The 11,921-nt window shown below is 65.6% G+C and overlaps 3 protein-coding genes across 3 annotated transcripts; 2 read left to right on the top strand and 1 right to left on the bottom strand.

Moving 5' to 3' along the window:
• The first annotated feature begins 5,428 nt into the window (after positions 1 to 5,428).
• FAM110D (family with sequence similarity 110 member D) lies at positions 5,429 to 6,467 on the top strand. Its single transcript, XM_075721772.1, is given in 2 exon segments — positions 5,429 to 5,683; positions 5,685 to 6,467. Coding segments are annotated over 2 exon segments (1,038 nt in total).
• Positions 6,468 to 7,257: 790 nt separating this feature from the next.
• On the bottom strand, positions 7,258 to 8,267 carry C16H1orf232 (chromosome 16 C1orf232 homolog). Its single transcript, XM_075722178.1, has 4 exons — positions 8,166 to 8,267; positions 7,971 to 8,057; positions 7,782 to 7,879; positions 7,258 to 7,516 (listed from the first exon to the last, which is right to left on the bottom strand). The coding sequence occupies exons 1-4, from the start codon at positions 8,250 to 8,252 to the stop codon at positions 7,258 to 7,260; spliced, it is 531 nt and encodes a 176-aa protein (XP_075578293.1). The 5' UTR covers positions 8,253 to 8,267.
• Positions 8,268 to 9,114: 847 nt separating this feature from the next.
• On the top strand, positions 9,115 to 10,482 carry ZNF593 (zinc finger protein 593). Its single transcript, XM_075722066.1, has 3 exons — positions 9,115 to 9,311; positions 9,775 to 9,837; positions 10,023 to 10,482. The coding sequence occupies exons 1-3, from the start codon at positions 9,115 to 9,117 to the stop codon at positions 10,162 to 10,164; spliced, it is 402 nt and encodes a 133-aa protein (XP_075578181.1). The 3' UTR covers positions 10,165 to 10,482.
• Positions 10,483 to 11,921: the final 1,439 nt, after the last annotated feature.

Below are 11,921 nucleotides of genomic sequence, written 5' to 3'. Positions count from 1 at the left end.
GCGTAATGGCAGATGTTGCTTTGTGGTCGAGATAAAGTCCCGTCTCGGGGAGCCGGCAGCCGCCTGCTCGCCCCTTGGAAGGGTGCCCTGGCTTCAGAGAAACAACTTTTTTTTTTTTTTCCCCCCCCTGCTCAGCGGCTGGTCGAGCAGTCGCGCTCAGGTGGCCTTTGGACTGCGGGCAGCGCCAACGGCCGACTTTTTGCATTGCTTTTCCCTTTGCTCCACCATTGCCCCGCAAATCCTTCTATGGGGTATGCTATCCTCAAGCGTTTTAATCTTTACTGGTGGTCTGCGTGGTGAACGCGAGGAGTTGTCCCACGGAGAGCTAGTTAGGAGGATTTAAACGCAACCCGTATTTAATGGGTGCTGCTGAGCACTGTTTCGTTTCCCTTTTGGTCTGAGGGGCTGGGAAGCAGTTTATGCAAAGTGCAATTTCTATTCTTAAGTGCAGCAAAAGGAAGAGGGATGTATCTGAACTGCCACAAACCATCCAGAGCGTCTGCGCTGTTTGGGGAGGGGTGGGAGGTGGAAATATAAGACAGAACCGCTGCAGATCCCTGTTCACCAGCTGTTTAAGCATTTTTGGGGAGTCTGAGACTGCACGCTCTTATAAGCAGAGCACGGAGAAGTCGAGTGTCCTGAAGGATGAGCCAGTATCACCGCTGCGTCGCTGCGAGAGGAGCTGCAGCCCCAGGCCACGTTCTTGTTAAATCCCGTTGTTCCCAGATGAATTTCCAGATTATTGGGGTGCCTGAAGCAGAAAGCAATTGCATAAGGGCTGCAGTTTGTAAAGGAGTAGCCAGGGCCAGCCCGGGGTGTGCAGGGGCAGGGGCTGAGCCATGGGGCTGAGCCGGCGGGGGGGCGTTGAGGCTGCGGCCGCTCTCTTTGGGGCAGCCCCACGCGCCCGGCTCCCGCCCCACGCTCACCAGGTAAGGAGCGCTGGGCTGGGGTGCTGGAGGACGCTCGCTTTGCACCCTCCCGAAGGAGGGCAAAGGGAGAACTCCTGCTAGAATTGCAATTGCTCAAAGGCCTCTTTAATCTCTGGGATTTGAGATGAACACGGATGCAACCTAAAAACCTCTGCGGGTCCCTTGCAGCTGCTGGGGGTTCAGCCCAGGTGCTCATCGTTGACCCTGAGGCTTCCCTCAGCCCCGGCAGCTCCTTCCATCTCCCGCTGCCTTTCCCGCCTGTCCCTGTGCTCCCAGCGCTGACCTCTTTTGCTTCCCAGACCCCGGCAGCTGGCAGAAGCCGGCGAGGCCAGCCATTGCCCGCTGTGCGTTTTGAAGCCCCCGTTGCCGGGTTATGAGCCTTGGTGCCTTCTCCTGGGCCCAGCTGCTGTCTAGTCCCTGCTTGCACCAACTTGTGGGTGGCTGCCCAAGATTAGGTGGTGGTTTCAGATTTATTCATGCCCATCTGAGCCCTTGATATTTTTAAACTTGTATAGCAAGCCTTCCGCTCCTGCCCTCTCCTAAATGAAAGTGCCTGCATCCTTGAGCCCTACTCTGGCTTGCAGCCACCCAGCTCCCGTGGGCTGCACCCCAGGTGGTGGCATTTGCATGGACCTCAGACCAGAAAGGGCTTTTGTGGGTTGTGAAAGTAAACCGGCAAGTAGAAACAGATGGCTGTGTTATCAGGTGCTGCAGTCCTGGCTGCACCTGGTCATGGTGGAGTTAAAGTGATTTTTTTTTTTTTTTTTAATTGTTATTTTTAAAGGAGAAATGCATCTGGAAAAGACTGAATGGAACTGCCTGCGGGCATGGCAGCCTCTGGCTTCCCCTGCCTGCTTACCCAGATCCATCGGAGCCGCGCTGGGAGCCCTGTGCTGGCTGTGCTGCTCTGCTGCTGCTCCTCAAGCCCCATGTGTGGGTTATGAGGGGGGGATGTAATTAGTGGGGCTGAGGGGGCCGTGTCCCCCTTGCCATGAGCAGGGAGGGAGGAGGGCTTGTGGGGAGCAGGGCTGCCTAATCAGGAGCTGGACACGCTCTGAAAAATGGTGTTGGAAGGAGGATCTGTGCTCTGGGATTGTGACCTTTGAGGACTTTTCTCGGACTTTTCTCAGACTTTTCTCATGCACTGCAAGGGCTGGAAGTTTCCATACCTGGCCCCAGCTGTGGCTGGGTTTGGCCCGGGGTTGCTTTGCTTGCTTGGCACCATGCTCGCTTCCCGGTGAGCTGGGAGGGGAGGGAAGCAGAGCCCCGTTGAAGAGCAGAGAGTGCCTGGCGAGAGCTCTGAGTAACCTTAAATCAAAACAAGGGACTTTGAGCATCCACGTGATTAAGAAAAGCCACCTGGTGCATTCACAAGAGGCTGATTAATTGGGTAAATCCCTTCCTAGAAGTTGAAGTGACAAAACCCCCATCACCTCCCCAGGGGAAGCGGGAGCTGCTGGGAATGCTGATGCCGGGAAGGGCTCCTCACACTGTCCCTTTTTGTATCCTGAAGGGAATTTGCCGTGTCCAAATATAACAGTTCAACAGTACGTGCCTGGCGGGTGCTCCGAGGAGGAGCCAGAGAGGACGGTTGCTCCGTCTGCTTCGCTCCAGGGTAGGAGCATCCCCTGGGAACACCCCGCATCAGCCAGAGAAAGGTGAATCAAAGGCTGCTCTTACTCATCTGTGGCTTTACCGGAATGGCTGCTGTGATTCCAGCTTGGAAAATAAAACCTGTCCTAATAAACAGTGATTCACATCGCCTGGAGTTAAAAATAAGGGCCTGTTGGCTGGGAACCCATGTGCTCTTTTCCCGGGGGCAGATCCCAGGGCTGCCACAGGTTTCTCTGTCACTCGTCCCCATCCCTTTCCCCGACTTCCTCTGGAGACGGTTGGGTTTGCTCCGGTGCGGCCGCATCCTGCGCACAGAGCCCAGGTTTATTAGAATAGAATCAGTGGTTTGTCCCTTCCTTGCTTTCACTGGGATTTTTTTTCTGGTGCTGGCAGAGCTTGGACAAGCCCTGGCCGCTCTCATCCTGCTCAGCTTCCATTTTAGCCTCTGTTTTTGTCAGCCTGGGGGTACTGGCTCCAGCCCCTTCCTGGCACCGGTGCTGTCGTGCCGGGAGTTGCCGGATGCCGACCTGGCCCTGGTTCCTGGCACTGGCTCCCCAGCAGCGGCACCGCAGGAAGGAACCGGGGTGGGGACCAGCAGCGCTCGGGGCCGGGTCCCCTCTTGTCTGGGGACGGAGCGCCCTGGCCTGGGGGTCCCAGCCCGAATGCCGCGGCTTTGTCCCCTCTGCAGCTTCCCGGACCCCTGAGTCCCCGCGAGCAGCCTGGGCTGGGCCGTAGCCCAGTTCTCCATCCAGAGGAGATGGGGAGGGATGGAGGGAGCTGGTGGGTCCCTAGGGAGCACTGGGGGCTTTTCCAGCCCCGCTGCCAGGGGCTGGGAGCTGAACTCGGGGTGCAGCATGTCCTTCCCCCCCGGCCGCTGTGGTGCCACCTTCGCAGCCTCCCCGGCAGGCACTGGGGATGGAGGGGGCTGGGGGCTGCCCCCGCGGGAGTGCTCAGCCCTCGGGAAGGGGAGAGGGCAGCCGTAAAAATAACCCCTGGGCTGGCTCCGGCTCATTGTGGCTTCCTGTGATTTACAGCCCTTCCCGGGGGGAAGAGGAGGCAGGAACTGGCCTGGCTCGGGGGTGGCTTTGACCCTTTCGCCACCAGCGGAGAAAGTGCCAGAAGGACCCTTCCTCCCTCCTTCTTACTCGCCGGCCAGGGCAGGATACTGGGGAAGGGGATCGTGGTGGGCTCCTCCTCAGCTGCACCCAGAAGGAGAAGGAGAAGCTGCTGGAGCGGACATGGTTTCCCTGTCCCGTTCCTGATGCCCCGTGTGCTGGGAGGGCAGAGACTCAGTCCTGCCTGGGAGGAGGCAGAGATATCTGTGGTAGATCCCGAAATCCCGGCCAGGCTCCTGTAAGGAGGAGAAGGGAGGAGGAGAGCTGGCAGAGGTGAGCTGGAGCTGCAGGAGAAGGAGGGTTAGCGCTGGCTGGGCAGGGGCAGGGGCAGGGCTCCGGGGTGCGAAGGCTGGGGCAGGGGGGTCATGCTGGCAGGGTGGGCACAGGGCAGGCTGCTGCTGACGGCGCTGGGCTGGCAGGGGTTAACGGGGTGGCTCTTCCTCTTCCTCACCCTCTATATGAGGCTCCTGCCGGCTCTGGGGTCAGTTTGCTGCTGGCAGCCAGAGAAGCAGGAGCTGAGTGAGACCGGAGCATCCCTGCATCCCGTCCCTTCATCCCATCCCCGCGTGGGCTCAGGTGAGCAAGAGCATCCTCCGCCCACCGAGCCCGGTGGCCAGGCACGGATCCTGGCAGCGGGGCTGGGCTGGGGAGCGTGCGGGCGTGCTGGCAGGGGCGGTCGCATCCTGGACACGCTGGCTCTGCCAGGGCAAAGCCGGCCGGTGCTGGGGCCACATGCTGGGGCCACCTTCCCTTGAGCCACCGCGAAGCTCTGCCCCGCACCGGGGGAGGCTGGGGAGTGCATCCCTCGGGAGCACAGCACCAGACAAGTGGCGTACCTCGGTTTCCCCAGCTGTACAGCAGGAGTGGATGTGGTGTTGGAGCCCGTGGAGGTGCGTGGGTGCTGCCGGGCTGTGTGCTCTCTACTGAGCCCTGCTCTGTCCGGCCCCGCGTCCCCGCTGTCACCCGGGGAGGCTGCGGAGCTGGGTCGGCCGCTGGCGATGGGGCGGCTCTTCGCGGCCGTTCGGGCCTCTTCTGCTCAGCGAAACCATCTGCTCTGGGCATTTACAGCCCCCGGCTCTGGCTCCAGACCCCCTTCCCCTGGCACCCACCTCTGCTGCCGGATTCACAGCCCTGGTCCTGCACGGATGCTCGGGTACAGCTGAGCGAGAGCCATCGCACCCCAGGGCTGAGAAAAGCCCCTTTGCTCCGTGCCCCACCGCATCGGGCAGGAGAGGCACCTTGCCTGCCAGGCAGCCGAGCTCAGCCTGGCTGCGGGAAGCACGGCACGGAGACCCCAAAACATCCCCCAGCCCCTGCCCCGCTGCCAGCAGGCACGGGCCTGGCCGGGGCAGCTCGCCAGCTCTCCTGTGCACGGGCTTTGTTCTGCTGTCCCTGCACTCGGAAAGATAAGACGGCCGGCCCCGGTATTTTTTCCTGTTGGAAGCTGCTGCTGGGATGCGGGTGAAACCGGCGGATGCTCGGCGCTTCTCTCTTCCTGCCTGCTGATTGTTCCTGCCTGGGCTGGCAGGGCTTGCTGCCTGCTGCCTGCCTGCGTGGGATCGAGGGGACCCCTGGCTCTGCTTCGCCCCACATCCTCTCCTGCCACTGCTGCATCCTCCGTTCTAACCCTAGCTCTCCTCTCTCCTCCCAGGGCCGAATTCAGGAGCCGAGCAAAGCTTTGGGAGCGTCCCTGGCTACAGCACCGGACCCCCCAGCAGCCACCCAGGGAGGAGCAGAGCACCAGGGGTGCCATTTCGGGGCTGAGGGGTGATGGTGCCTCTGGGCAGCCCCCCTCTCGCCGTCTGTGCCTCCAGCAACCTGCGCCTCGTGGCCCCCGGCCGTGGCTCCCCCCTGGCCTGGCTGAACCGGGGCCCTGAGTGCCCGCGGGAGCCGGGGGGCAGCGGGGGCCGGGTGCCCAGCGCTGTGGAGCGGCTGGAGGCCGACAAGGCCAAATATGTCAAATCCCAGCAGGTCATCAACAGCCGGCAGGAGCCGGCGCTGCGGGGCTGCTCCCCCCGGCTCTCCCCCCCGCGGCCGGCGCCTCCTCGCCCGTCAGCAGTGTAGCGAGTTGTGTCAGGGCTCGGAGCTGGGCCGGGAGGGCCCGCGGAAGCTGCCGTGCCCCCAGTCCCCCGTGTCGCGCCGGGCCGGCAGCAGGCGCCTGCTGAGACCCGACTCCCTCATCATCTACCGGCAGAAACGGGACTGCCCGGGAGGGGACAAGGAGAACACCAAGGGCTCCGGGCTGGTGCGACGCCTCTTCCAGGGACCCCTCAGAGACAAGCCCCCCAGCTCCCCGCCGGCCAGGGGGCTGGATGAGGGGCCGCCAGCCCCCCAGAGCCCCGAGACCCCCATGCTGTGGGTGCCCGCGGAGAAGGAGGAGGTGAGGACGCCGGGTGCCAGCAGCGGCAGTGGCGGTGCTGGCATCTTCCCTCTGCCCGGCAGCCCTGCGGCGCAGCCCCCCCGGCCCCCCGGCAAGCAGGCGCTGGCTCTGCGCGTCTCCCTGCCGCTCTCGGAGAAGGAGCGGTTCTTCAACTACTGCGGGCTGGACCGGGCGCTGGTGGAGTTGTTGGGGCAAGAGCGGTTTGGGCCAGCGGGCTGGGACAATGCCTCGGCTCGGCTCCCTGGATCCTGCGAGTCGGAGCCTGGGCAGGCCTCGGAGGGCAGCGAGGGGGACGCGGGGCCGGGCGAGGACGAGCCAGATGTCCGGTTGGGCTCTGCCGTCTCGGTGGTGGAGCGCAACGCCCGCGTCATCAAGTGGCTCTACGGCTGCCAGAGAGCCTGGGCGGCTGCCAAGGAGTCCACCGTCTGAGCGGAGGCGGCCTGGGGTGGGGACGGGGACGCCCGTGTGGGTCCCGCCGGCTGGATGTGGCCCCTGGCCCTCGCTGGATGCGGCCAAGGGACCAGTGGCATCCCCGGTCCCGGCAGCGGGGGGGGGCTGCTGGCCGGGAGGGCCACCAGGTCTACCCTGGACCCGGGGCTGAGGGCAGCGGGGGCACCCGAGGGGCTGGTGGGGAAGGGGCTCCCTTGGGTGAGTCTCTCCCTCGCCCTGGGCTCTAGCAGGCTGCTGCCCCCCGCTGCGGCCCCTCTTCTTTGTCCTCCCTGTCTCCAGCCCAGGGTGATGAGATGGGGCTGCAGCCCCCTCAGCGACTCAGGTCCTGCACCGGCTGCGGGGGGTGGGCAGCGCCTGAGCCCCCCGCCACCGGCAGCGCCCGCCTGCAGCTCCCTCCTCCCCGAAAACGGGGCTGCTGGGACCAGAGCAGTGCTCAATAAACCCATTATTTTTTTTCTAGCCTGGCAGGGTGTGTGTAGTTTGTGCAGGCAGAGCCCAGGACAGCGGGGGGGATGCTTTGGGGCTGGGGGTGGCAGCTCCCCATCCCCACCGTGGGGGCCGTGCTGCTCTGGGGGCAACAGGGCTGCCGGGGGGGGCGAGGGGGAAGAAAGCAGCAGGCAGGGCTCGGGGAGAAGGGGCACCTGGGGGTCTTTAGTGCAGACACATCGCTGAAACCCACCGCGGAGCCACCCGGCGTGGGCAGGGGCTGCCTGCCAGCAGTGGGGGGGGGCACCCGTGCTGCCGGAGAGTCTGGCTGGTGCCTTCCCCTCTAGGTGCCCTTGGGGGCATTTTTGTTCCGGATTTCAGCCAGTTTGCTGGCCAGGAAGCCCCAGTGGAAGGCCCCTTCCTCCGGCTCCCGCAGGTCGCAGCCATCATCGCCTGGCGGCTCCCCGGGGCTCTCGCCCGGCTCCAGGGGGGGCACCCCCTTGTCCGGCCTTGACGCCTGCTGCCACTTGGTAGCAAAGAGATCCCAAAAGCCGGGCGCCTTCTCGGAGCGGGGTGGCTCGGGCGGCGAGGCGGCCAGCGGGCTGGGGAGAGAGCGGGGACAGGGGACGTCGGTGTGGGGACCCTTCTTGCTGGGTCCCGTGGTGGTCAGGACTGGGACCCCCGAGCCCCCCCATGTCTCCGCTCCATGCCGGCTCTCCTCCTGCTGCTCCCCAGCCAGCCCCACGGGTACAGGCAGGGGAGGGGGATGCAGGTGATGGGATGGGGGGGATGCAGGGGCTCAGCAGCTCCCGGGGGTCAGATCCAGGCTCTGGGGTGTCCCCCCCCCCTCCCCGAGCTGCAACTTACTGGTCTGCGCAGGGCTCCGGGCTGAGCAGCTGGTGCTCGTCCTCGCGGGTGAAGAGGGACGAAAGCGTCCGCCAGCCCCGGGCACCCACCCCCTGCACCTGCGGGGGAGGCAGCACCGGGCTCACCGAGGACCTCCAGGTCCCAGCAGGCCCCCCCCCAGCCCCCTGCTTCCCCCGGCCCCCTCCTCACCTTCCTCGCCAGCTGGGACATGGGGCTGGGTCCCTCCTCCATCAGTGCGGGGGGCTCGGCTGTCTCCATCGTTTCGGGGGAGTCTCCCTGCAACAAAGACCCCATGTAAGGGCAGGGGTCAGGCAGGGGGAGGGCAGGGAGGGTGGCTGCCCTGCTTTGGGGGGACCCAGGCATACTGGTACCCCCCCATCCTACCTCCTCCTGCAGCACCCCGTCTGCCTGTGCCCCCCCCAGGGTCTGCAGCACTTTGGCCTTGTAGAGCCGCCAGAAGCCCTGGGTCATGGTGAGGGGCTCAGCAGGGCCAGGAGCCGGTGGGTGCCACGGGGAGCGGGAGGGGCACGGGGCCAGGCCCCCCCTGCACCGCCCGGCGATCCGGTGGCTTCATTAAAGTTTCAGGGACCACTTCGAATGCACAAAGGGGAACCTGAGCCCAGCCTGAGCAGGGGCCGCGCAGGGGGCGGCTGCTCCGGCCACCGCCAAACCTCCCCCCCTGCCTCAGCCCCCCCCAGTGCCCCTCGCTCACAGGGGACCCCCGGGGCTGGGGCCACCCCAAGCCCCCAGTGCGGAGCAGGTGCTGGGGCTCGGTGCTCCCCCCTGCTGTGAGTCCCCATCTATAACTGAGCACCCAGGGGGAAGGAAACGTGATCGGTGCCGGGGCACCGTGCGCTGAGCCCTCCCCAGCTCATCACAGCAGTGACCGGGGCAGCACAGGCCCCCGTCACCCCCGGCCCCGGGGCCAGGCCCTGTGCCCCACTGCGGGGACAGCCTGGGGACGGCTGACACCGGGTGCTGGGGTCCCCTGGGGACGTGGCTCTTCCCCGTGGGCGTTTACTGGCCCAGGGAAGCGCGGCGCTGGCCACGGCCTAGGACAGAGCGATGGGGCTGAGCCGGGGGCGTGGCCTGCCACGGCATGGGCGTGGCCTGTTGGTTAGTGGGCGTGGTCTCCCGGCCCCGCGGTTGGTGTCTGCCGCTGTGTGGGCGGAGTCTGCCGCTGCGTGGGCGGAGTCTGCCGCTGCGTGGGCGGGGTCTGCCGCCGCGTGGGCGGGGTCTTCCCCTTCGTGGGCGGGGGTGTAGCGGCGCGGGGCGGGGCCTGCAGCCGCCCGCGCCTGCGCACTGCGGAGCCGGGCCCCGGCGTGGCTCCGCCATGTCGCCGCGCAATGGCCGTCGCACCGGCGCCCACCGGGCGCACTCGCTGGCCCGGCACTTGAAGACGAAGCGGCGGCGCCGTGACCTGGACGAGATCCACGGGGATCTGCGGCCCGAGAACGCCGCTCGGCTGCTGCGGCAGGAGCCCGACCCCGACCTGCCGGGCTGCGCCCAGTTCTACTGCCTGCACTGCGCGTGCGTGGGCCGGGGGGGGCCTGACCGGCCCGGGGGGGGTCCCCGCACCGGGGGGGGTGGTCCCGGGGGGGCCTGGTCGCGGGGACGCCGGGAAGGGATGGCTCTAACCCCTGGGGGGGCTTGCCCTGGTGCTGGGGGTTGTCTGACCCCTGCGGGGGGTGTCCCCTGGTGCTCGGGGGTCCCTGGGCCCTGGGAGGGGGTTTTCCGGTCCTGGGGGGGGGTCCCTGGCTCCTGGCGGGGGCTGGTCCTGGCGAGGGGGGCTCTGAGCCCTGGGGGGTCTTGTCCTTGTCTCAGGAGGGACGCTGGCCCTTGGGGGGTCTTGTTCTGGTCTCGGGGGGGGGGACCCTGGCCCATGGGGGACTGGTCCCAGGGGTGTGGGGGGACCTTGGCCCCTCGGTAGGGCTCTCCCCAGCCCCACTCCCATCTTGGGTGCCCCTGACCCCCGACCTTTTGTCCCCTGCAGGCGCTACTTTGTGGACCTGACCAGCATGAAGGAGCATTTCAGGTCCAAGGTGCACAAGAAGAGGTAAGGGGGGGCCCGAGGAGGGCCCTGAGCCGCCCTGTGGGCCCGTGCCCTACCCCAGAGCAAGCTGGGGGCCCCCTGCCCTGACCTCTTTGGGGTGAGGTGGGTGGCAGTGTCAGTTCAGGGCCGGTCTTGTTTTGAGGAGCTGGGGTGGAAGGCTTCAGCCCTTCTCTCTGCCTTCCCCGCAGGCTGAAGCAGCTGCGGGAGGCACCATACACGCAGGAGGAGGCAGAGCGCGCCGCCGGGATGGGCTCCTACATCCCCCCAAAGAAGGTGGAAGTGCAGACCCAGCCGCTCGAGGAAGTCATCGAGATGGAGGCATCCAGCTGAGCGCGGACTGAGGGGCTGGGCGGCTCTCTAAGGGTGTCTTTGTCCTCAGTTTTGTGAGAAAAACACACCCCGGCGCAGCCTGCCAGCAAGCAAACGCGCTGCTCCTCCTGGCAGCCTTCCTCGCCGGAGCACTAACGAGGAGAAGGAGCCAGCAAGACCCCGGGTGCCCTTGCTGTGTGTCCTCCTTCTTGGGGAAGGGGCAAGCCTCTTGTTCCCGAAGCGCTGGCTTGACCGTACGCTCATCTCTTTGCTTTTAGAGCGGTTTTAGGTCTCTCTCCTTGGGTCAGAGGTTGACTCCAGTGACTCGCCCATTAAAAATATGTCAACCAACAGGCTGGCAGTGTTGAGAGCTCGCTGTGAGTGTGACCCAGGCCCTGGCTGGAGGGCGGGAGCCGCCTTGTTGTGCCCTTCCCGATCACGCAACGCGAAAGATTGCCAGCGTCTGTGCCAGCCCGGAGGAACAGCCCTGTTCCCAGTGCTCCTGCCCTGGCAAGGTGGTGAAGCTCCCTTTCCTTTCCCCTCCTGGCAGGGGGTTGGTTCCCAGCCTACCAGTAGCAGCTATGGGGCTGCTTTTTGAGGGGAATATGTGCTTGAGTGGACTCTTGATCAAGTGCCTGGGTCTGTAGTGAGCAGCTCATTGTGGTGCTGGCCCTGCCTGTTTGGGCCTTGAGAGGGGAGGGGTGGTGTCCCGCCATCAGGGATGTTTTTAGGCTCCTGTCCTCTAAAACCCAACGCCTGCAAGTGATTTCATCTTCCTAGACGGCTGGGGCTGTGTATGCAGCATGATCCAGCCTCCCCCCCCCCCCCCCCCCCCCCCCATCACATCCGCCAGCCTGTCACTCCTGTGATCCTGCCAATGACCCTGCCCCCGCCTGCCTGGCTCTCGGGGGACTTTGTGTGACCATGCCACCACCCGCTGCTGCGAATTCCTGCAGAGCGGGTCGCTCCCTGATGCAGCCCTGGCAGCAAAACCCTTAGGCCAGAGGTTCATCCCTCCTGCTGAGCCGGGGACGGGGCGCTGGGCAGAAAGGCAGCGCGACAACGCAGCTGTGCTCGGCAGGAGAGGGTTTATTTCCATGCAGCCCGCCCGGATTTGCATCCCCCTCCAGCCCTGGGGAGATGGAGGCGACTAAATCTAGCTGTTAGCATCTCACTAGGCGCAGCTCCATGCTGCGGCTCTGCGTGGGTTCGGTGGGTGTGAGGGGGCCGGGAAGGTTGCAGACCCCATCCCAGCGGGATGCGCCTGCCTGGGGGACATGTTGCTGACCCCGTGGGCCCCATCTCCGCGTCCCCCGTCCGTTGTTGCAGGGGCTGAGCCGGTCCCAGCCCTCGCCGCCGCGTTACCTAACGGCGCTCGGTGCTGACCTCCTTTCCCTGGGCTGGCTGCGGCCGCAGCAGGGTCCCCACGGGGATGGCGGGGGGCTGCCAGTGGGGTGCAAGGGACCCCCGGGCCACTCTGCTTGGAGGGGGGAGATGGAGAGGGATGCAGCAGCCGGCTCCGCCGTCCCTCTGTCTGTCTGTTCAGCCTCTGGTCTTGTTGTAGCTGGATCCTGGTGTCTTGCAGCGGCTCCGTAAGGGGCTCGGCCAGCAGCTCTGGAGCCGGGAGGTGACATCTCTGTTCTCCCTCCCTCACGGTCGTTGAACTGGCTCCCGAAAGAGGGGACAGACAGGGGGACAGAGGCGCGTGTCCCCTGGACGTTGCACCGCCCAGGCATGGAGGGAAGGGCTGGATGTGGCGCAGATCAGCCGGAAGGTTG

This window comes from Pelecanus crispus, chromosome 16 (genome assembly GCF_030463565.1).
Source record: "Pelecanus crispus isolate bPelCri1 chromosome 16, bPelCri1.pri, whole genome shotgun sequence".
Lineage (NCBI taxonomy): Eukaryota > Metazoa > Chordata > Aves > Pelecaniformes > Pelecanidae > Pelecanus > Pelecanus crispus.
Note: the sequence above shows the minus strand (reverse complement) of the source record. Positions and strands in the feature narration are given on the sequence as shown.

What these genes read in the sequence shown, in the direction of transcription:
- C16H1orf232 (XM_075722178.1), bottom strand. Translation starts at nt 8,252, where the DNA reads ATGACCCAGGGCTTCTGGCGGCTCTACAAGGCCAAAGTGCTGCAGACC. An exon ending in ACGGGGTGCTGCAGGAGGAG is followed by an intron (nt 8,058 to 8,165) that starts GTAGGATGGGGG and finishes TCTTTGTTGCAG; the next exon opens with GGAGACTCCCCCGAAACGAT. An exon ending in CCGGAGCCCTGCGCAGACCA is followed by an intron (nt 7,517 to 7,781) that starts GTAAGTTGCAGC and finishes CTCTCTCCCCAG; the next exon opens with CCCGCTGGCCGCCTCGCCGC.
- ZNF593 (XM_075722066.1), top strand. Translation starts at nt 9,115, where the DNA reads ATGTCGCCGCGCAATGGCCGTCGCACCGGCGCCCACCGGGCGCACTCG. An exon ending in TTCTACTGCCTGCACTGCGC is followed by an intron (nt 9,312 to 9,774) that starts GTGCGTGGGCCG and finishes TGTCCCCTGCAG; the next exon opens with GCGCTACTTTGTGGACCTGA. An exon ending in TCCAAGGTGCACAAGAAGAG is followed by an intron (nt 9,838 to 10,022) that starts GTAAGGGGGGGC and finishes CCTTCCCCGCAG; the next exon opens with GCTGAAGCAGCTGCGGGAGG.